At 37.5% G+C, this 25,113-nt stretch overlaps 1 protein-coding gene across 2 annotated transcripts in view; it reads right to left on the bottom strand.

Moving 5' to 3' along the window:
* CCDC191 (coiled-coil domain containing 191) overlaps positions 1-25,097 on the bottom strand; it is a 101,297-nt gene extending 76,200 nt beyond the window's left edge. The window contains exons 1-7 of one of the 2 annotated variants that reach the window (XM_073231647.1): positions 24,863-25,097; positions 21,790-21,828; positions 15,502-15,643; positions 10,775-10,918; positions 7,643-7,821; positions 5,971-6,194; positions 2,936-3,089 (exon numbers count right to left, since the gene is read on the bottom strand). In XM_073231647.1, coding sequence (XP_073087748.1) covers positions 2,936-3,089; positions 5,971-6,194; positions 7,643-7,821; positions 10,775-10,918; positions 15,502-15,643; positions 21,790-21,828; positions 24,863-24,952 — 972 coding nt within the window. In that variant the 5' untranslated portion in view covers positions 24,953-25,097. The remainder of the gene's footprint in view (positions 1-2,935; positions 3,090-5,970; positions 6,195-7,642; positions 7,822-10,774; positions 10,919-15,501; positions 15,644-21,789; positions 21,829-24,862) is intronic. The other variant, XM_073231648.1, reaches the window with a different exon arrangement.
* Positions 25,098-25,113: the final 16 nt, after the last annotated feature.

Genomic DNA, 25,113 nt, shown 5'->3' with positions numbered 1-25,113 from the left:
TAATTTTAGATAGTGTGTTCCCGGTTTCTCATGGTCCAAGAAAAGAGTTAGAAGGAAGGGCTACATTGAAACCTGTGGTGCTGGATTTGAGTTGAAGTTATCGTTATGAACTCATGATCATTTTAATACCTATATATACAAATAGATACAGAAATAAGTTATGAGTAAGGAAGGGGAAGGAGAGCATGGCCTCTGTGCACTGGAACTGGAGGGGTCCACATGAACTCATCTATTTTAATATGTACACAGATAGACACAGAAATTATTATAATGTGTGTGTGAGTTAGTACATATACATATATTTCCCAACTCTGTCGGCTGAGAGGAGCCAGAAATGACCTATTAGTAACAATGAGAACACCTAGTATCCAGATCTTGGTTTTTAAATACTATTCTCAAATAAAAGGAGCCAGGGTTCTGTGTAGAAGTGGTTGATTCCAAGGCTACGTCAGGGAAAATACAAGATGAGCCAGGAATATCTTGTGCCAGAAAGAAAGGAAGTGCTCAAGAAAGGATGAAAGAATACTGAAAGGGCAAAGGAGCCAACCTGAAAGGTCTCTCAAGGACCAAAATGAGAACAATTTGAGTAACAAAGTAAGTAACAATAATAGACTTTAACCCACAGAATACAATAACTATCATGAGCCCATATTGATACAAATAAATGGTTGAATAAGGGAATAAATAAATAACAAAGAAGGGACAGTTTTTCCCTTCTAGAAGAATTTCAACTAATAAATGGAGAAGAAACAAAGGAAAGCAAAATTATTGAACAAATGCCATATTAACAACTATTGTAAGATATTATATATAAATATATGATAAGTCCACCAGTGCATGCTAAAATTAATAGGTGAAAGTTTCAGTTTCACAATATCCTCTATGATTTCCAAAGGGAAAAAACAGTAAATTTAGGGTGGAGAAAGCCACCCTACGTATTAATACTATGTAACCCCTGATGTGGTACACTGAGAAGGGCACAGCATCACTTCCTGCAGTATTCTTACCAAAAAATGCACAATCTCTATCTAAGCAGGAGAAAATGCCAGAAAACCCAAAGTGAGAGACATTCTACAAAACACCTGACCACTGCTCTTAGAGAATGTTAAGGTCATAAAAGACAAGGAAAGACCGAGGAGCTGTCAAGACCTGGAAGAGACTAAGGAGACACGACAACTAAATGCAACCTGGGATTATGGATTGAGTCCTGGAACAGAAAAAGGACTTGGTGGAAAACCTGGTGACATTCTAAAAAGGTCTATAGTTTAATTAATGGCATTGTACCAATATTAATTTCCTAGTTGTGATACTTACACTATGCTTACCTAAGATGTTAACACTTGGGGGAGTTAGGTGAAAGGTATTCAGGAATTCTGTGTACTATTTTTGCAGCTTTCCTGTATGTCTAAAAATATGTCAAAATAAAAGCTTGAAAACAATATGGGTTTAAATCAAGCAGAATTTGTGTCAGAGGGAGACAATTTATTAATAATTTCTCATTTCCCCTTTTTAAATACATGAGCTGGTCCTTTTAAAACTGAGTATTCTGTTTTAGGTGGGCCGCTGGTTTTTTTGTAAACACACGTAACTAAAATTCATATCTACCAATTGTATCTAAAGCATACATATATTATTCCTTCTTGTAAAGTGAACTTTCATAAAACTTAAAAATTAATCTTATAGGAAACACATCTTATTCATCTCTCATTGGGTGGGCAGTCAGTGCTTGTTGCTCTTTTTCCTTATGACTTCTTGAGATGGCCCTAAGTACTCATTTCCCTTCCCTTTTTCTTTCAGAAATCTGAACTGTTATTGCAGGAGGACACACTAACTCCATCTGTCTCATGAAGGGCACAGCATCTAAGTCTTTGCCAATCTTTCTCAAAATGTTAATCCCAACTTTTAACATTTCCTCCTACCACACTTCCCTCTCTATTTGTAAGGCCAAAACTCTGACCAAAACTCTTGTTTTATATCTGAATAATTACGACGGCTTGAGCGTTGGTCCAAAATGCTACCTGAGATACGTCTTTTTAAAAAAATTGCTGTGACTATTTTAGTTTTTAACTCATACCTTAGTTATCCACATCATATTCAAATGCCTGTTATTAATTTCCAGGCCTTTGTGTCTGTCCTACACTTACCACGCTCCCTCTATCCTCCTGACATTCTCTTTTCTCTTATTAAATCCCACTCATTCATGCATTCATTCCACTTTCACTGAATTTCAGCAATGTTTAAGGCCCTGGGGTGAGTGCTGTAGGAGATACAGAACATACATATTTATCTTTTCTCATCACCTCTCATTTATAAATCTTCCAAGTAATTCCTTTCACCTGAAATGTTTTAAGCACCAAATTCATAGTTATCAATCCCACTTCATTGAAAAACCATCTGCTTAAGTGGCCTGGGGCGGATCCTCACTTGTCAATTAAAATTTTTAATTTTACAAAAAAGTGAAAGTAAAGGAGAAAAGAGTAAAATAAAAGCAGACCATTAAAAGGCAAAGCACAATGTATGTGTATCATTGCTTTATGATCTGAGCTACCAAAAGGCAAGTGACTTTCTGAATAGTTCTTCTGAATAATCCAGAACACGGTGGTCCATAAGACTGACAAAGTGGAAGACAAGCTTTCAAACTGCCAGAGATCTACACTAGTAGTTAAATGCTATTCTGGAAAGGGCCATTTAGGAAGACATCCCTAATTCGTAACCTGACTTCCCTGCATCACACAAATAAAAATAGCTCCTGAACAGGGGATTGGAGCACCACCTATGGCACTAGGCCTGCGGGGCAGCACAGAACAACTGGTGTGGGCAATTTTGGTATGTGTAATGAGCCTCACTTGGGCTTAGCGCTACACTGTCCCATCTCTGATGGAGCTTTGTCATTTATGGTACCAAATGCTGAATAAAGAGACATTACAATTCCTACCTGGTGATTTTCTTTGAAAGTTTGTATTAATAACTCTTTCAGCTGCTTCTTTCTTTCTTTTGCCATTTTTTCTTCATCCAGAAGAATATGAGCACCTTGAAACATGCTTTTTTCTAGATTTTTTGGAGAATTTTCTTCTTGTTTTTTCTTCTCTCTATTAATAACAATTTAAAAATGCATGTATGAAAAACAGACTTAACAATAAGTAATTACAACCTACCACAGTGGAATGAACACTGAATTTTCCACCAGAAGACACATATTTTTAGATCTGGCTCTAAAACTACATAGGGTGATTTTAAAAAAATTTTTTAAACCTTTGCTTATTCCTTTATAAAATACAGATTAAATGAAATAAAATTGTTATAATGCACTCTGAAAAGCAGAAAGCCCTATAGATGTTTTAGTGAAGTACTTTTATTGACTTAAACATTGAGCAATACTATGATCAAAATTTGAGAGTTAACAACTACTAGGTATGCTCTAATATAGACATAAATTCTCTTTCTTATAATAGGAAATAAAGAAGGACCTTCAGGCAAGAAAGCATGAGATTTTTCACCACAGGCTTTTACAAGGTTTCTAGGGAGAAAAATAATAAAAGAATCAAGTGTTAGTAGGGGGAGAATAGGGTTTATAAAAATTCTAAAACAGCTGAAAAGAGAAAAATAGAACTTAATAAGGAAAAGGTTTCAAGCAAGTAACAAGAATCTTTTAATACCTTTGTTGATCATCTTTCTGGTTATCCTCTTTTTCACCCACCTATCTATTCTTTTTCATCCAGGTCATCCCTCTTACACCAATCTAAGCAAGCTCATAGCCACTGTCTCTTATTGGGAGTGTATTAAACTATACAGGTCTGTGCATGTGTATAAGGTATATAAATTATCAATGCTATAGTAAAGATAGTACCTAGTCAGGAATCAGGATTCATGGGCTCTAGCCATAAACCAGCTATGAAAACTGAGGGAAGTCACCTAGTCTTTCTAAATTTCACTTTACAGTTGTGGCAACTCAGATGGAGAGAAGGATGCCAGAAAACTCCATATACATTCATTATTCTCAGATATCATACAGGAGGCACACATGGTTTATCTTATTATTCATGATGCTAACCATCACTTGGTTAAGGTAGCTTCTCCAGTGTAAAGTTGTGATTTTTCCTTTTGTAACTAATCTCTTAGAGGAGATACTGTATGAAGTAGATTTAGAATAGCTTATGAATAAATTAAAAAGCCCCTACCCACAATAAAATTTTACCAACTCTTTCCAAACTTACTAATGGCATAACAATATTATGTTAGGTAGTTCTGGTAGGTTACAGTGGCCATGTAAAGAAACAGTTCTAATACCATGGATCTGATTTTTAAAAATAACATTAAAGTATGTATCTGTTGTGAAAGTAATAGCTGCTCATTGTGAAAAACTGGAAAGGTGTTCCATATTTCCACCCAGAAAAAAACACTGGTAACATGTTAGTGCTATTTCATTGTACAACCATTATTTATTAATTTCTCCAATATTTATTAATGCATATTATAAGTAATATTGTTTTAATTATTTTTGTGCACAAATCTGTCTAAATTTCTGATAATTTTCTTAGGGCAGTTTTCCTAGGAGTGGAATTCCCAGGTCAAGTGATAATACAATTTTTATGGCTCTTGTTTATAGCTAAATTGCTTTCAGAAACATTTAAGGTCAGTTCATCCACCTAGAAGTAGAGCATATTATCTGTCTCACCATGGATAAGATTTTAAACTTTTAAAAAAGAAATGAGTGGTCAATGAACTTTTGTTGAGTGCCCACTGTGAGCAGGGCAACCTGCTACCATCTAATGTTACTTGTTTTCACAATACTTTAGGTCAGCCTACATTTCTCAGGGCTTGAGAGCAATATGAAAAGCAAGGTTGACCTTAGTGAGAACTCACTAAAACACTGGTGATTGCTTTCTAAAAGAACAGTGTCTGAGGAGGCCTGAGCCTGGCACTTGAAAGAGCGAAGCGCACGTCCACTGCTGAGCTGTTGTAAATTGGGTAGAATAAGAGCAATCAAGAACACGGAGAAAAGCTGTGTAGGCTGATTATCTAACGGTTCTTTCTGGCCTCTCAGTTTGAGTATTCAGTCACTTCAGGCACTTGTTCCAAGGCTCTTGCAGTTCATGCGTAAGTTCTGTTTCTTGGAATAAATACATTAGTTATTTCATTTACGAAGCTCATTTTCTGCATGGGATCCATAACAGTACTACATCCTGTGAGGGCTATTTTGAATTTCAGTGGCAGTAAAGCAATGGTGACCTTCCATATGCTTATCAGAAAATAAGACACTAAGGCAATATTCACCATAGGATGAGGCACAATTAGCAAACATGCATGAAAAAACATGTTGAAGCTTAAAAATACTCAAGTAACCAAAAAAATGCATACTAACCAACATAATACCTATTAAGAGTACAAAAGTATTGAAAATGATGATAATTCCAATGCTGAACAGAGTGTGGTAAATTGGCTCACCATAAGCAACAGTGTAAATAAGTACAACCCACTTGGAAACCAGTTTGGTGATGTTTCCAGAGTCAGAAAAGGCCTATACCATTTAGCTCAGTAATTATACTCCTAAACCTACAACTCAAAAGAATGAAAAAGCCCTATGCTTAAGAATATTCACTGCACTACTGTATTGGTGAAAACTCTGAAATAGCTGAAATGCTTATCAGTATGAGGAAGGGAGGTCATTACATAAACTACCATATAGGAACTCAATGGTGTGATATACTGACCTCTGGACTCTAGGCAATTACTCTGGTAATTACAACAAACAGAGTAACAAATTAAATGTACTTTATCATTGCAATTAGGTATATAAAGGGAACAAGACCATGGAAAAATGAAAATAGTTCATGTGTTAAGATGGTAGAATAGTGGGTGATTTGTCTTTTGTGTTTTGTTATTGCAATGTTTGTGCATTCTTAAAAACTTTACTTTCAAAATGACTGATTAAACAAAACAACTGCACCCTGTTCCTCACGGCTGTCTTACATTTTCCATGCTTCCTCCACAGTGCGTCTCCTCTCAATGATCTCCTTCCGCAGCTTTACCATCTCCCTTTGAATCTCCTCCTCCTCTTTCTTGGCCTCCAGAGCCTTCCTTTTCTTTTCCTCTTGCACCAGATACTGAGCCTCTAAGAAGGCCGACTTTTTCAGGGTCTTTTCAATTCTCTGGCACTCTAGTTCTTTTTCACGTCTTAAGCGATTTTCTTTTACCTTTTTAAAGAGAATACAAAGGTGAAATGCCTTTCCAGTAAAAAAGGAATATGCAAAACCTGAGAACATATTTTGAAGTTCAGAATGCACCCTTTTCGAAACATACTGGTCTAGAACTCCACCATTTATCAGAAGATAGGGGTAATTTCTTTGTTTACTGGGTAAGGGTCAATACAAAATTTTAGATGAAATCAGGTAAGATGATTCCCAATTTGGGAATAATCTGCACCACGGAAAAGGTGAAAATCTAATGGGTCAGATGTCAAGTTCTAGATTCTTATTTAGTAGTGATTTCCTACCCATAAGATTTTCCAAGGTATTCACGATTGCTATTTATTTAGACCTTGTCTGCATGCTAATTATATTTAAGAAAAAGTAAGAGTATTTTGGGAAGGCTATCTTGTGAAGGCTAGAACAGTGATTTATTGCTTTAAAACACAACCTTTTATTGGTTTCTATCCTTATTTAAATATGTCAATGATCTGGATCATATTTGGAAATCAAACCATGACCTTCACAGATATTTCTGAATAAACACAGCTTTTCTCAAACCTATTAATTTTTTAGAAGCTTGACTAGCTATGAGTTAAGGAGTGGTCCTTTCCTTCCTGCTTCACTTTTTACCTTTACCTTACTCTCCAGTAATGATAAGACTTCTAGATAATGGCTATCTCTTATGGAACCTTTTCTCCTTTTACCACAAATAGAAACCAAGATCGTACTGCTACCCTAGTTTCTCTAACATCCCAGTGCTGATCAGGCACACCTTGATGTTATAAAGCAATCAGAAATTCAGTGTTATAAAGAGATAACATACACATGTATAGACCTCAATTTTTGTTCAGTCTTAGTTATGGACATGTAGCAAAGACTTGGTCATTCTGATTTTCTGAAGCTCCTCAAAAAGTGTTGAGATGTATCTTTTTCCTATAACTTACTATTTCCTTTGGAGAAAAGAAAGTTCCCATATGCCTTTCTCATTCAAAACAGCTGAACTAGATTTAATTCAGAATTGTCCTCTCTCTCAAATTATAATCACAAAATGAGGGAATTTTTCAGTTGTCTATAAAAGAATTATCATTATAATATTCACTAGAATATTCATGATATTAATATATTGATGTCACAATTCAAAGATCAAATTTAGGCAAAACCCAATCTACATACTTATAAGAGGAAGTGCCACATCCAAAGTAATAACATTCAGCTCACCACTCTATTGTCAAAGTCAATTATTCCTTTTTTTGGTTTTCTGAAATAAATTGTTTCCTATCCTCAGTTTATAAGCATTATTTTTCTTCTGAAGTTCTTATATTTTTATTCTTTCTAACCAAACCACAGATGGCACCCTTTTTCATAATAAGGCTAAGTCTTTATTTAAGCTTATTAAATGTGTTACACTAAGATTGCTTCCTGTTATCCATTTTAATTTTGTTTTTCCCTCCCACCTGCTTATGTCTCATCTCCATGGTAAGACGAGGATCCTTCTGCTGCTTCTTGTCTTGGTCCCCATTCATTTCAAGATCTTCCAATATCCCAGAATCCATCATATCTTTATGCAGCAGATGGTCTATAAATTTTTGAACGGCAGTACTTTCTTCTTCTTCCTCTAAATAGCCACATAAATCTGGGGAAACAGAACAACAACAAAAGGAAAATTTTAAAAAAGTATTATTTTCACATTTATGTAAATAATCCTCACATAATAAAAATACAAAGTTGTGAGTATTCAGTAGTAACTGAAAATGCCAATTGGATGAATATAGCCCTCAGTAATTACCTTCAACAAAGAGGAAAAAACTCTACTTAAGAGGAATTGCCCTCATCCAAGTCACTAAAGACTCCCTCACTGCCAAATTTAAAAGGTATTACTTCAATCTAAACATCCTTGAGGACTCCATTGCTTTTTAAAAACAAAAAAAAGGTTTTATTGCAGTATAAATCACATACAATAAACTGTAAATATTTAACGTCTACAATAAGTTTGACATACACATGTACAACAGTAAGACCATCACTATAATCAAGATAACGAACACGTCTGTTAGCCCCAAAAGGGTCCCGTGCTGATCTGTGATCTCTTCCTCGCACTCCTCCCCCTGTTCTCTGCCCAGTCCCAGGCAACCACAGACCTGCTTTTTGTCATTATGGATTGGTTAACATTTTCTAGAATTTCATATCAGTTAAATTATATACTATGTACTTTGTCTTGGTCAATCTTCTTTTACTCAGCATAAATATTTGGGAGATTCATCCATGTTGTTACATCAATTGTTCATCCCTTATTGCTGAATAGTAGCCCACTGTATGTGTATATCACAAATTGTTCACTCATTCATCTCTGGATAGACATTTGGATTGTTTCTAGGTTTTAGCTATTACAAATAAGTTATGAACATTTGTGTACAAGTCTCTGTATAAGTATATGCTTTCTTTTCTCTTGGGAAAATGCGGAGGAGGTTGCATCAGGTAAGTACATATGTAACTTAAAAAAAAACTGTCAAACTGTTTTTCAAAGTGATTATACAATTTTACATTCTGACCACCAGCATAGAAGTGTTCCAGTTCCTCCACATCCTCACTAATATTTGGTATGTTCAGTCTTCTAAGTCACTTTAAAAGGCATATGATAGGTATTTATAGTAGTTTTAATTTGCATTTCTAATGGCTAGTGATTTTGAGTATCTTCCTTGTTGATGTTCTGTTTAGTTTCATATATTATTGAAAATAGGGTAATGAAATATTCAGCTGTCATTGCTGAATTATCTATTTCTCCCTTAAATTTTGTCAGTTTTTGTTTCACATATTTTGGGGCTCTTTGTGAGGTGTATATTTATTCATGTTGTTCTGTTTTCTTGATGGATTAACCCTTTTATCATTATAAAATGCTCTTCTTTGTCTCTAGTAACAATCTCTTAAAGTCTACTTTTTCTGATAATTAGTAAGCGCTTTTCTTTCTCTTGGTTTCTGTTTGCATGGTATATCTTTTTACCTTCTTTTACGTTCAACCTATTGTGTCTTTGAATCTAAATTTTCTCTTGCAGATGGCATACAGTTAAGTCATATTTTTTATTTCACTCTGCCAATCTGTCTTTTGATTGGAGTGTTTAATCCATTTACATTTACTGTATTCCTAATAAAGTATGATTTATATTATTTTGACGTTTGTTTTCTGTATTTCTTACATAACTGCCTTTTTTTCAGCTTGAGGAATTTACCTGATATTACTGCTTTTATCAGTAGTGGATATTAGATTTTATCAAGTACTTTTTCTGTTTCTATTGAGATAACCACATTAATAACCACATTAATTTTTGGTAGACATTCTTTTGAAAATGGCTACAGAATATTCTTGTTCTGTTTTGATTTAAAAAAACCCCACAAAACTCATAACCATAAGGTGAATGAGGCCTGCTAGTATACTAGAGGGTAATAGCCAATTAAGTAGAGATAACTAGATTTATTAGTACTACATGAAAGGAAGTAATATTTTCCCTGTATTTCACATAGGCTTCAGAATAAATATGAAGTTCTGAAATTCCTTGCTTTAATAATGACTTTAATAAACTAGAAAATATCCAGAAGTTGACAACCAGGATGGTAATATCCATCAACAATGTGATACAAAGAACTGTTGAGAGTACTGCTGCTATTTAATCTAGAAGCACTCAAGTATATGAGGGAACAAATACGATTACAACTCTCACACAAAATTAAAAGATTATTCCTGAGAGAGAACATTATATTTTCTGTCGCACTAAAGGGTAAAAGTAACTGAGGACAAAATTCGAATTCTCCTACTAAGGAGGGAATGCTATGAAGATCAGAGCCTCATAGCAGCTGAATGGACTCCTCCCAAAGTACAGGCTCCCTATCACTGGAGGTATACAGGCAGGCAGAAATTACATCACTCCATGTTAGAAGGATCTCTGAGGGGTGAAGAGGGTACAGCCAACTATGTGATCATGAAGGATTCCATTAACTTTAACAGCTCAGGACATTGTGATTCCTGGGCTAGGGATTTTGTAAAGTCCTAAACAAGAGAAATGCTATTAGATGACATCACTAAAAGTGTTTGAGTCATTCATGAGGAGTTGCCTACACAATCACCATGCCCACCATTATGCTCTGGGATAAAAATCTCAGACTCTTTGGAAGCATCTGAGGATTCCTCACAAGTTAACTATTCAACTTTTCTGACATGAGCTCTGTGTATAAGTAATAACCTCCCTTATAAAGATACCTCAAGTATTTTATAAATATAAAATGATATACAAATGTCTAGATGTAGCCCCCATCATGTAAATAGTCACCCAACAGTATATGGGAAGAAGCAGCACTCTTAAATAGCATTAATTGTTATAATCATCAGAAGAATTATAAATAATAGAATATTTTAATTATAAAAAATACCATGAATTTACTGGGGATGTAGATAAGTAATTTAAAGTAAATCAAGAAAAATTAAAGCTAACTACACAACTAAGCAAAACAGAAAAAGTCTTATTGTTCAAAACAAAAAGACTTCATGGACACATTCATTGGATGTTAAGGCTTAGAACAATCAGGTAAGTTTTTACCATCAAACTTATCATATTTCAAATGACCACTGGCTTCTGGAACAGAAGGGATCCTTGACACAGTATCTTCAGCATCACCTTCCCCATCACTTGACAGGTCTTGCTTAAGTTTGGCATTTAACCAGTCATTGACCAGCTCCCGAGCTATAATAAAACAAAGACCTCTTTTTAATATTTCAGCTACTTCAAAGACTTTCTTCATTTACTGTTGACATTCATTCGGTATTATTAACTGAGGACCTATCATGTGTCATCTGTTTTAGATGCTGGGAAGACAGCAGTGAAAAAAATACAATAAAAATAAACCTACCACCATGATGCTTACATTCTAATTGGGGAAGACAATAAACAAGTCAGAAAAACAGGGCAGGGAAAGGAGAAACAGTATGTAAGAAATGGAAGATGGTCAAAGGAGGCCTCACTGAGAAGATACTTGAGCAAAGAAGGGAAGAAAGTGAGGAGTGAGCCATGTGGATACTAAGGGAATATTATTCCATTAAGAGGGAAAAGCAAATGCAAAGGCCCTAAGGCAGGGGAGTGCCTAGTGTGCTGGAGAAATAGCAAAGGAGGCAGGGTGGCTGGAGAGGAAGGAAAGGGGAAAAGTAAAGGATGTGGTGGAAGAATTAATGTGAGGATCAGGTTTAGAGGAGTGATTCTAAATTGGGGGTGATCTGGCCCCCCAGTGGACATCTGGCAATATGTGGAGCCATTTTTGGTTATCACAACTAATGGAAATGATACTAGCATCTAGTGCATAGAGGCTGGAGAGGCTCTAAACAACCTAAAATTCACAGGACAGTCCCCCACAGAAAAATTATCTGACCCTCCATGCCAATAGTGCTGAGGTTGAAAATCCCTTAGAGTCTTCACACCATTTGAGGTACTTTGGCTTTTACTCTGAATGCAGTGGGAAGCCACAGGAGGGTTGTGAGCAGAATCGACATATTGTAAGAGGCCTGCTCCCACTATTATGTTAAAATAGATTACAGCTTTCAGAGAAACATAAAAGGAGATGTTCACTGAGTAACCTTTTGTACATTTATGTGTATAATAATTTATGTGTATTGTAATTCAGATTGACTAAATGCCATTCAGTAGTAAGTAGGGTTCTACTAAGAAGTGCCTCAAAAGAAGAAAGAAAGGGAACTTCCCTTGGAGGGTTCAGCTGTAGGAACATGTCATGAGGGTCAGAGGCACCAAGACTACCTTAGTTTCTCAAAGTATGTTCCTCAGACCCCTAGTTCTTACTGAATATTAACAATTGATAAGAGGAGAAAAAAGGATATAAACCTTGAAAACTACACTGTATCCACACACTAGTACTTTCTAATGTGGATCACTAGTTTCTTAGAATAGTAATACAAATTTCAGGATAAAAAGAATTTCATGTTTTTCTCAAACTATTCAAATTCAGTTAGACAATATCCATCATATCATTGATAAGTTTTCACAAATGCCTAGGGTGCCTAACTGGTTTTCTTGGTTTCACTGGATATGGCTGGTAATTGTAGGTCTGCTTTGGTTATGTAGCTGTATTCCTATTATGTTAATGTGTGTACGCAATTTAATTAGTAGTTTAAAACCTGTACATGCTTATGTTACTCTACAAGAAGATATGTCAAAGAAATAATCAATCTTCCCATGTTTTCTTCCGTCTGCTACTTCTATAGCTTTTCTTCTTCCTTCCTAATTACAACCCTTTAGTAGAATTCGTGCCTCATATCGAAAATTACTGAGTATCATAATTCTTCCAAGTGGTAAAGATACCTCAAGACAAAGGCTGGGCATAGAAGCCACAGGGCATAAATCTGCAAAGATGTAAAAAGCTAACCTTTTCAAACAATATTGCTTCTCTCTCACTTACCAACTTTACATTTCCCTGTATGGCCCCGGAAGATGACTGGTTAGCCAGAGACGGGTAAGATTCCTCAAGGGAGGAACAACCTAAGACAGGCACAGTTGCAGGGGGGCCATCAGGTGAGAAATTGGGGATCAACAGAGGTGAGGCTTAGAACCTCACCCCCATTTTGAGAGAAATCTTCTGCATCCGTGGATGTTTTGTTGCCCTTGTCTAGCTTGGATTAATACTTAGTCTATAGGCACAGACCTGATCATCTACATTTGCCCTCTTACAGCACTAAATTATGTTTTCTACCTTTATCTTGCATCTACCTACCACTTCAGCATTTTATTAAAATAATAATAATAATAATAATAATAATAATAAGGGAGAAATGTGGGATTCACATATAAATCAAGTATAAAAATCAAACAAATAATCATATCTGACTTGATTGTTTATAGTTCATGATACATGATCAAAACTGAAAGTTTCTGTGATATGACTGCCCTTGCACTGTTCACCATGTAAGAACTTATTCACTATGTAAGAACTTGTTCACCATGTAAGAACTTGTTCGTTATGCTTCAGAAGATTGGAGACTGTTGAGAATTAGGCTTGGGGTTGATTAATGATTGTGCTTTGAGTCCCTTATACAGAATTTTATTGTTGTTAACAACCATTTGATCAACAAATATGAGAGATGCCCTCTCAAAAAAAAAAAAAAGAATTTCATGTTCTAGGAAGCTTGAGAAATAAGGTAAGTAAACTTTTTTTTTTTAAGCTGCAGGAATTCTCAGAAACTTTGAGGCCAGTATACTGTGTATCCCTATTGGTGCAGTGGGAGATGGAGTAGGTAGGATACAGGCTTGCCAATTTCTGAATCAGTCTCCTTTCTCCAGGTTCAGTACTACTTTAGGCAGGAAAATAGATACGAGTGGGGTGGAAAGAGAATAAGGTCAGTAAAATCCCCTAAAAAGGACTCAGTTAACCAGTTAAAACTCGAAAGCCAGAAAAGACTCAGAGTTAACAAGTTAATCAGTTAAAACTCAAAAGGTCAGGAGCAACTTGGCCTTGAATGTTTGAATATTCCCCAGAAAGTTAAAGTATCAGAGCACAGCCCATATCTTCATTGTGTCAGTTAGATCATGTCATTGTAAGATTTACTCTAGCCTGCTAAAAGGCCCACCTATAAACAGAATAAAGACAGGAAGATTCCATCTTAAAGCTAAAACTGCATTTTAAAAAATCCAAGAGGTTAAGAATTAAGATTCTTAACATACTCTTTAGCAAACAGACAATAACTCAACCCACCTTGGAGGAAGGACATATCTTAATTGATATGCTCCCAAACCAGGAAGCTGCTATCCTGGGAGGGAATCAGAGCAGTAAATTTCTTGTGTTAAGTTAATTTTACATACTCAAAGACCACTTAACAAGTCTGCACCCCAGCCCTTTGTCATTCCTGAAAAATCCTTAAAAGGGAGAACCCCAACCTTTCAGTGTGCTCCTTTCACTGAGGGCGCCCGTACTTTCTGAGTGCGTAACTTTAACCTTTCCCAACCTTTCAGGGCGCTCCTCTCTCTCTGAGGTTGCCTGCACATTTTCTCTAAGTAACTTTAAATAAAACTTTTACTCTGCTTCACTACTGTGTCTCTGCCCTTCAATTCTTTGTTGTGGCAGCGGGGACAATAACTGAGTAAAATACACAACGCTCCCCCCCAACCATACCAACCACCAAGACCAAGTGCCATGATTGCTCAACCAGACTATTGCAATAGAACTCCCACTTGTCTCCCTTTTCCCCACTTTTCTCCTCTGTAATCTATTCTGCATATATTTAAAAAAATTATCCTGTCACACCTGTGCTTCAAATCCTTCAGTGATGTCTCCTTGTACTCAAAAGAAAATCTAACTTCTCTTCCCAGGCCTATAAGGCCCTGTGGACATGTCTCCTGCTCACTCCTGCAAGCTCCTCTCCATTGGGAAGCTCGAGCCACACTGGTCTTCCTCCAGTTCCTCAAGCACACCAAGCCTGCCTGTACTTTAACCCTTAATGCCACATGTCCTTCTGCCTGGGCTGCTCTCCCTCCATCACTGCTAGCTGGCTCCTTCTTGTTATTCAGGTCCAAACTTGATACCTGATAATTTACTTTTAATTTTCTTTATTCCCACACTAGAATGTATGCTCCATGAAAGCAAGGGCTCTGCCACTCTTGCTTCTATTCCTCCAGTGCCTAAAATAGTATCTGGCACAGAGTAATAATTAAATATATATATGCTGAATCAATGAAAAAATAATCTAAATAACTGGAGACATAAATAATCCAAATGGAAGTCGGCTTCTAGGATATGGCACTCCGACTTTCCTCCTACCTCAGTGGCCCCTCCTTCCCAGTCTTCTTTGCTGATTCCTCCTGGTTTCTTGATCCCTATATGGTGCACTACTTTAGGGAACTGAAATCCAAAGGAGTAAATAAATGCCTTTGGGGGATGGGAAAGTCAAATCAGTTTTAGACTCTTTTCATTAAGAGCAAAGCTGATTTATCAGCTACTGGTCAAATTACCTTATGATACTAGATCAAGTTATCAAGCTGTCCTTCCTCTGTGCCACAGGGCTGATACCACACTTGCAAGTTAACAGTGTTATATCAAACCACCTCTGGATGTGGGTCTATTTCAGGATAAAAAATGGGCCTGAAATATAGCCTTACTTGTTATACTGTAGTCAACTCCAGAGTAAATTAGCTCAGGGAAGTAGAAAGAAACAAAGATTAAGAACAAGAGAAGTTTCCATTTTGTACTTTAAAATGTATTATGGACTATGATTTAAAAACTTGTATTTCAAATAACTGTTAACATCACAGCAAAAAATGTATTTTCTTACCTTCTGCATAGACTTCATCATGGTCCTCTATTTGCTCAGCAGTTTCCAAATCTATTCTTTGGTCCCAAAGCCTTCTGGATAAATCTGAATTTCCAGTAGAAAATGCTTTAGAAACTGCAAATTCCGAGGCTTTCTCCACTCTCTTCAATGTAACAGAAACAAACAAAAATTCATTAGAATAACAATATCAGTGTTAAAGAATGTCTCTCTTATTCAAGAATCTGATTTTCTACCAACTACTAAGATACTTTCATTTTTTCCACTTTGAAAAAAATTTGAGGTTTAAATATCCACCCCAAATAATTTCATTGGTTAAACATGCTACTAATTGCAGTATTTTACCAAGCTTTAATTCATATTTGAACAAAAGGCATTTAAGCTTCAGACAACTTTTGTTTAGAACATTAATAATGGGATCCTGACATCTGGATTATTTTATTTCAAATAAAAAATACAGTATCTTTTTCAGTCTGTACACCACTAGGACTTGCATATCAACATGAACCAGAGGCAGAGTAGCTACACTTCCTTAAATTACTACTTCTGAAAGGAACCTCCCATCAATTATTAGGCAAACTATAGTTTCAATAAAATTCGGATTAAACAGAACCATTGAACTGTAGTTATCCAGAATATTTAATTCAACAGTAAAAACAAAGCCAAATTAAGGCACCTGGGAGATTAGTGGAGGTGGGCAAACTGTCTTGGCCTTCTGGTTTATCTGCACAAAATAAAAGAACTTAGTTCACAACTAAACCCCTGACTTTTCCCCTCCCCACAACCTGCTTTCCTCCATGCCTGCTGTGCTCCCAGTGCTTCAGGTCAGGCAGTGACAATTCCATTCTTTCTATTCTCAGAATACAAACCTTCAGAGTCCTTCTGGAATCTGCTCTTTCTCACCCCACAATCTTTAAGGAAATGTGTTGATTCTGTTTTCAGAATATATCCAGGACCTGTCTCCTTGTCACCTCTATTCTAATCACCCAGTCCAAGGCACCACTATTTCCAGACAGTTTTTCTGTAACAGCCTCCCACCACCGCAGCCAGAGACCCCTTTAAAATGAAAGCCATGTTATAACTCCACTTAAAACGCTTAAATGGTCCCTATTCTATGCAGAATAAAAGTCAAAGTCCTTACAACGTATTTTAACATCCTGTACCATCAGACCCTTTGTAACCCTTCCAACCTCCTCATCTGTGACTCCACCATTGCTTACTCTTCTTCAGCCACACTGACCATCTTGTTCATTCCTCCTCAAATACGCCAAACATGTTTCCACCTCAGGACCTCTGTACTCCTTCCTCTGCAGGACTGCTCTCCCCAAGAAAACCATGTGAGCTCCCTTACCTCTTTGTCTCTCCCCAAATGTCTCCTTTGAAGTAAGGCCTTTCCTACTACCCTACAAGTGATTGTAACCATTCTCCTGGTTCTCCCCATTTTCCCTTCTCTGTTGTGACTTCCTCTATAGCCTTAAGACCTTGTAACATTTTATCATGTATTATCTCCCCCAAGTAGAACATAAGCAGGAATTTTTGTCTTCTTCATGCATGAACTCCCATCACCTAAAACAGCGTTTAGCATATAGCAGGTACCCCATGTTCCTTAAAGAAACGAGAACATAGAAGTTATACCCTTCTATACCTTGTACTTGCCTAACCTACTTTGAAAATGATTTTTCCTCTTAGTCTTTGTGGAAAAACGGATCCTACCTCTGCCAAAACTTGCCATGGGCTTTACCTTTTAAGTTCTCAAGGGTTTCATACATTAAGTTTGAATTATAGAGGAGAGGGATAAAGTTGAAAAGGCAAGGGCAGTTTGAAAAAGATGTAGAATATACAACATAAAGGAAAAGATTAATTAGAAGAAACATGATCTAATCGTGGTAAGAGGTAAGAGAATATCATTCACTCCTTTTGAGGTCACTGGAGAGATCTGCTTTCTCACATTATTTCTCAGCCTCCGATGTGCCCAAATTTATGGTGGTAGTTCATGTCACTTATTGTATGGTCACAATATGCTTGGGACATAGTCCTTTAAGATTCTTAAATTCTAAGATGGCAGGATGAATTTCACATATATTGTACATGTTTGTATGTACACATATATGTGAATAATGTACAAATAAATGGGTCAACTTTAATTTTTTTAAACTAACACCTACAAACAAAAAATTTTTTAAAGATGGTAGGCTTAGTTTCTCAAACTGAGTGGAAGAAGTAACTTTGTATATGTCATCTCACTTGAGTTGGATTTGTGCAGATTCTTATCAGAGGAGGTAGAGAGCTTGGTGATAGAAGACTGATGTTGGTATGAAAGTAGGACAGAGTCTGTAAGATCTTCCTATGTTGAAGATAGTAACTGCACTAGTTGGGGTGAGAATTCGATAATATGGGTACCTTTTGAAACCACTCTGTTGTATTGTTGAAACCAATATAAGATTGTGTATCAACTACAATAAAAAAAAAAGAAAGAAAGTATGACAGAGTCTGGTACTGACAAGAAAGGAAGTAAAGAGAAATGTTTACATGGCTCTAACAAAGCAAGTGTTTGGGATACCACATAAAATGGAGAAGGTACTTCATTTCATTCATGGGAAAAAACACTTTCTGATACTAAAGATTAGAAATAATCTCTGTATTTCCTTGTTTTAAAATATTACATCCTGACCATTATTTTCAAAATAAATATGTAAGACCAGAGAGGTCTATCTTAAACTACATTTCAGTGAAACAGTGTCAGTATAACAGTTCATTCTTTAAGTAATTTGATTGAAGGCTAGCTCTGTTCCCACCACTGTAGTGGACATTAAGGAGAACACAAAACTAAAAGCTTCTGTTCTCAAAGAGTTTTCTTTCACTCCCTCCCTTCTCTCTCTCTCTCTCTCTCTCTCTCTCTCTCTCCTTCCTTCCTTCCTTCCTTCCTTCTTTTAGTCTCATATGCCGTGTGTGTAATAAGCAACTCAAGAACAGCTCTAAATACAGGGTGATTTAAAAAAACTAAACACCTTCAAAAGTTTATTACTCAGAAATATGTTAAATTTAAATACGTCATTTGTCAAGGGGCTATCTCAGTTATTCCTATAAATGCTCGATATATGTGCTCCTCATGTCCCACGGCACACATCAATCTCCTCGTCCACTTGATGGCAGAAACTGCAGACACAATGCACTCCAACATTTCGTCAAGGCTGGGAGGTACATACACAAGTTTCTTACATATCTTCATGTGCAAACTGCATGTGTTTATATAATGGTTTGGGGAGTAATATGTGTTTGTAAGTTTGCAATTCTTTTTAATTACTTGGTATACAAGCCAATTTTTGATGCTCTGTCTATTGTGTATGAATGCCAAATAATTCCAAGAAAAAGGGTATTCAAAGATGGGATTAAGTGGCTGAGGTGAGTGAGGGGAATTGTTCATTGAGGAGGCATCTCAAGCTAAGCATTAAGAGAAGGATCTAGATTGGCTTCCCAGAGAGGAAGGTTATTCCCGGCTGGGGGATCAACATGAGTTAAAGCAAAGGGAAGACTTCTCTGATAGAGGGGAAGGAGATTGGCTTGTCAGGAGTTACAGAGAATATCAGTAAAGGGACTGTTAGAGGTAGACTGATGGAGGGCTTCAAATGCCCATCTGAGATTCAAGGTTTCATCTGATGGTATGCAAAATCACTAGAGGTTCAAGAATAGAGAACTGACAAGATGAAAATGTTTAGAAAGCTCAAAGTAGCAGAATGCACTGGAGTAAAAAGATAAGTCTATCAAATCAGGATAAAGATGAACTGTAAATCATGGTGGCCTGTTGGGTTTTAGGTGAACTGTCCCAGGACTCATAGTTCTACCCAAGCATCTGATTAGTTCTAAGTGACTTCAGCATCCCAGAGGATGACTCACCAACATGTCAGCCTCAAGGTTTGCTTGATCTCTTGTATTCCAACAGCCTTTCCCTCAATTGGACTTCAGCAACCCACTGACATGGTCATCCTGAACCATGTGGTACCAAATTTTCCATTGTTCAGATCAAATGCTGACAACACCTCTTCAACATCAGACTCCTATCCATCTCATCTTCTGCTTCCCTACTCCACCACAGTGATGTTGCACTAAACCAGATCCTTTTGTCAATATATGCCTCCTCCTCATAACCCCTGAGTCCTTTAAAGGGTCCCTTCCTTTCCTACTCTGCATGAATATTCAGGTACTATCTTACAAAAGCCTCAAAGCTCTCATTCTTTTGCCTCTTCAATGAAAACTTTCCAGGTGGATCAATCTGATCTCCCAATTTTTGCTACTGCAAAAAAATATGGCTACTTGCTTCAAACAAGTCCCCAGTGCTGTTGGGTGAGCTTCCTTTTCTGTCCTGAAGAAAGCCCTTTTTCAGCCTTCCTTATGCTCCATATCTTTACCATATATCCCCCCCTCTCCCATGTAAAAAGGTCTATGCTGATTTTGAAAGGATGGCCCATTCCAGTGGATTTGGTAGGCTCAGGTCCAGAGGGTGTAACTGCTTAGGATATACCCAAGGGTTCTATTAGGGAACAGAAAAGATGACAGAGTGAATACAGTAGTAGGAGAAGCAAGAGGAATGGTATTACAAAAAGATAATGGAGAAGAGAATTTCTAGAATAAATTAGTGATAACTATTATCAAATGAATCTTAGAAGACTGAGAAAGAAGAAGAGCGAGACAACTGGATTTGGCCAGGAACTCATTTATGACAACAGCTTCTGTGGAGTGGCAAGAAGTAGGAATTGGACAAAAGTAACTGCGGACACAAGAGGAAGATAAAAATACAAGGCAAGGAGTCCAGGATATATATCCAAAGATGTTGGATAAGAAAAGAGATTTTAAGACAATGAAATGGACTGCAGGGTCAAACAAGGACTTACAGATATTTTCAAGACAGCAGATTTGAGGGCCTAATGAGAGAGAACAACTGCTTACATTTTAGAGGAATGAGAAAAGGAATGATAAAAATCTGAGTCAAGCTGGCTAACAACTGCATGAAAGAGAAAAATGGTTCAGACTAATCAGAGCAGAATTTTATCCTTCTCTTTTTCCTCTATCTTCCCTTCTGGAGGAGACGGTAACTAATGTGCGATTCAGCCCCGCACAGGCTTGGTACTGGGGCTCTCAACGCTGACATATAAGCTAGGCTTACCGTGAGGATGAGGAGTGGGCTTCCCAGAGGCTAGCCTCCTTGATGGAAGATCTGTTTTGTCTTCCTAGTCAAGCCTTCTGCAGGAGTCAGGAAGCCTTCCCCAGCTCCACCTATATTAGCATCCTCCACCCTCACCGACCCACCCACATGCTTCCATTACATCCTCAATTCTCCCAACAGTTCTAAGTAAATTGTCTATCCTCCACTGGACTATGAACTCTGGGAAGGTAGGGACTGTATGCATTTTATGCACTGCTTCATCTCCAGGGCCCAACATAGTAGCTACTACTTAGTAGGCACTTCCTAACTACTGGCTACATGAAAAAAATGGTTAACAATGATTACATCTGGCCTGATGCTCACATGCCTGTCAATTTAGATGAATAGCTCTTCAAAAACTACCAGGCAGAAGGATATTTTTCTAGGAAAATGCTGCACAATTTTGAAACATGTGGTGCACAAACGAATTAAATATATTAAGTTGCCAAGATGACCCTCAGAAGCAAGTACCTGAAGTGGTTTGACCGTACTTTCAACTTCAGTGGTATTTGGATTAAAAATATAGATCTCAGGCCTGGAAGATTACCTAACCCAATCCTCTCCCCTCACTGCCCCAAATGCTCAAATATACTCTTAATTAGTCTGCTAACATTTATAACATTTAGTGACCATGTGGAATCTACTTGCTATCTCCAGTGATAGGAAACACATCTTTTTATAAGACTGCCCACTCCATTTCTGGATTGCTCTAGTCATCAGAAAATTCTTGTAATGCATGCACAACCTCTACATATCATATTGGCCCCACCGGTCAATGTAACTACAGTGCAGTCTCGCCAATATCTGAGGAAAGCCACCACATCCTCTTTGAAGGTTTCTCTTCCCTTGCTCCTTTCATCATCTTCATGTGACCCTCATGGCATGAAAGGGGATGTCTTCATCTATTTTCTTGTCATTCCTACTTTCATGAGAAGCAACAGAATACTAGAGTATGAAACTAAAGCAACATATATAGTCATATGGGAATAAAAATAGAAAAATATTTGCAAAATGGAGATCAATTAGTATGCCTTTTCCATCTGACTATGTCTGACTCTCAATGCTCTATTTTAATTGCACAATATTCTTACCTTAATACAGTGTTCCACATTGTCAGGATCAAAAGCAGGCTATAGATGATACATAAAGAACATTAATACACAATTAACTTTATCAATTTTGTCATCTTTATCTTTCTGACTAAAGCACATGGAAAAGTGTCTGTCCCCCAAGCATTTCATTAGAAAGCTCAGCAAAAAAAGAACACAGAAGGATAGTAGGAAGAAGAAACATGAATCTTTCTCTAGGACAAATTCTGTTTTTTATCTCCTGCCTAGGCCCACCTGGAGATTCTGATTTAATCAGTCTGGAGCAGGGCCCAGGCATCAGTATTTTTTTTTAAGGTGCCCAAGATTAAGAGTCAAGAAAGAGGAATGCGTGATATAATATTCCTTTTAAAAATCCAAGCGAACACTAATTAGCCAGATTATTCAAGTGCCATGGAAACAAAGCTGCTTGGAGAAGGGCGTGCCCCTCTCTTCAGGACCCTCTTCAGGAGTAACCTATAGCAAGAGGCCTTCCTATCTTACCTAGAGCAAGGATTATTGTTTGGCCCAAGAAGATCTGGGGGGTGGGGTTAAGGTTAATCAATCTACTGTTTTATAAAGCAGAAAATGAAGTAGAAATCACATATATTTCAACCCTGGTCAGATATTAATCTGAAATTAGAAATCAAATCAATAGGACATCTTTTTCTCATTCTCTTTAAGTCTCAGAAGCTTGCAGAATTCCCTGTAATAGTCATTTAACAAACAGAGGTATCTTCTTTGCTAATAATTCGCATGGGTTTGATGCTGGGGTTCTTGTTCACAGTTGAAAAATGAACTTCATAAACACTCACAGTAGGAGAGTAAGTGAGAGGCTTTTATTTAGAGATAAAGTAATAGGGAAGGGCTTCTGGTTCACACCAGGGGGAAACATGAGAGCCCCAGGTGGTGAGTTGTCTAGGGGATTTATAGGCCGTTAAGAGACAAAGGGCTAGGGATGCAGACCTGCCAAATGGTTTTAAAATGTTTATTTTTGAAGAGAGACTAAGTTTCTTATCAGTCTTCCCGGTTATTCTGCAGAGTTAGCTAATACAAGAAATGTACTGCTCTGATTCCTTTCCAGGATAGCAGTTTTTAAATCTGGGAGCATATCAATTAAGACTTAACTGTTTTGCTCCCAAGGTGGGCTGAGTTATTGTCTGTTTGTTAACAGAGTAGGTTAGGAAACTTACTTTTTAACTAATTGAGTTTTAAAATGCAAGCTTATTTTTAAGATGGAATCCTTTTTGTTTTTACTGCGTTGTTTTTGACTGGGCTTGCTTGCTAAATCAGTTGCCCAGGTTGCAAATCACTTGATTAGGAAAAGCAGCATCTGGGTCAAGTCAAAGAAATAAACTGGGCCTTTTAGCATGCTTAAGTAAATCTTACAATAGCATGATTTAATTCACACAATGAAGGCCTGGGCTATGCTGAGGTATTTTCTTATCTGGGGGATATTCAAAACATTCCAGGCCAAGTTACTCCTGGCTTTTAGTTTTCACTAATTTCACTGAAGAATGCCTATATTCCTAGTTAGATATTTTTACTTCAGAGAATTAATGTGACTGACTTTGCTTCATTATTTAACAGAGAGTTTTGGTAGGGGTTTCTTTGCACATTGTTACATTGTTCTGACTGTAATTAACCAGCTTTGTTTTTTTTTCTGGAGGCCCTCCCCCTACTCTGTTTAAACTCCTGGTCCCCATCTCAGGTTTATAAATAAGAGATTATCTAAACTAGCATAGTGACACGTGGAGGAGGGAAAGATACAATACTCTCACTTATATAATACTTCACCTTCAAAGCCCCTTACAGATAACTAATTGATGCAGCTGTACTCCTGAATAATTTTGTCACTGCAGCAAAGAAAGAGCTGATCCTAATAAAACACAGCTGAACTTCAAGAAACTCTTTGTCCTTTTACCTTTTTAACTTCTAGGCAGTAACAATGAGCACTGGAAGCAGAAACCTTCCCTTGTGGAGTCTGAAGAAATTGTCCCAAGCTTTTACCTTTCATCATCAAGTCTATACCCATAACTTGTTTTGGATCCAATCTATTATGGAACTGGCACATCACAAATAGGAGCAGAGTCTGCTTCCATGTCTCTCTCTAATGTTCCAATCTGCACCCTCCAGTATCTAGGGGCAAAATATTTATCAAATGGAATATATCCAGTACATTATTTACCTGGTATATTTAGGTTACCTAGGGCCCTCAGTTACCTAGGAACATAATTACATAGGGTCCTCAGAAAAGCCACATGTCTATAGAATATATTTTAAGAAAGTGTAATGTAAGGGTGAGACTGCTCTGGAGCTGAATGCTGAGAAGCCCCTCGATTTTGGTACTCTCATGTTTATAGCATTTATTCTTGTGACTGTTAAAAAAGGTAGTCTGTGGAAAGGACAAACGTCCTGTGATTGTGATTTTACATATGCCCTTTACGTTTCAAGTTTAAAATAGGGTTATCAGTTTTCCATGTCTTTGCAAGCTAATGCGCCAAAGGAGGTAACAAATATAAAGATCTACTTTTTGAATGTTGGTTTAATGTAGAAATTTTAATGTGAATCAAGCAAATATGATAAATTCAGTATTCACTTGCATTCCTGAATTTTAGATCCTTTATGAAAAACTAGAAAGGAATATGAGGCAGAGGACTTATGTGAGGATCTTCCCTTTTCAATAAAGACCAGTTCCCTATGATTTGCAAAACATTAAAAAAAGAGAGAAAAAGAAAGGAGGGAAAGAAGGTGCAGAGAACTTCCATAAAATGTGGGGGGTGCGAGTGTAAAGCGAGGAAGTTCGCGAATCCTCTCCACTGGGATGGGCACTACCAGATCTCTCTGACTTGAGAGAAGCTTTTGATGGAAGACCTCCAGGATGCTGCGCACCAAAGCCTTCTAGTACCCAGAAGCCACAGTTCCTAGGACCTCTTCACCACGTGGGCTGCGGAGGCGGTCAAGGCAGGACGGGCCAGGTAAGGATGCCCCTGGGGGAAGAGGGAGGAAGCGCAGCCGGGCCGCGGCTGGCCTCGGGCCTGGTCCCCGCCCCCCACAGCTCCCAAATAGGATGAATCACCTTGGGACTTGGCTTCCTTGTAAACTGTTTCCAACGACTCAGCCCGGGCCTCTTCTTTGAGGGGGACTTTCCCTGGGGAGCCAGCAGCATTTTTTAGAGTCAGTGGCGGACCTCGAACAAAGCTGGAACAGCCGCTTCTTTGCCCAGGCTGATGCCGGGTCTCCCTGGGAGTCGTAGTTCCTCCGCCTCCAAGGAGGGCAGCTGTGGGGCGCCACCGAACCACTACTCCCATCAGGCGTTGCGCAAACGGA

The sequence above is a fragment of the Manis javanica genome, chromosome 3 (assembly GCF_040802235.1).
Source record: "Manis javanica isolate MJ-LG chromosome 3, MJ_LKY, whole genome shotgun sequence".
Taxonomy (NCBI): Eukaryota; Metazoa; Chordata; class Mammalia; order Pholidota; family Manidae; genus Manis; species Manis javanica.
This window is presented reverse-complemented; position numbering and strand designations above follow the sequence as displayed.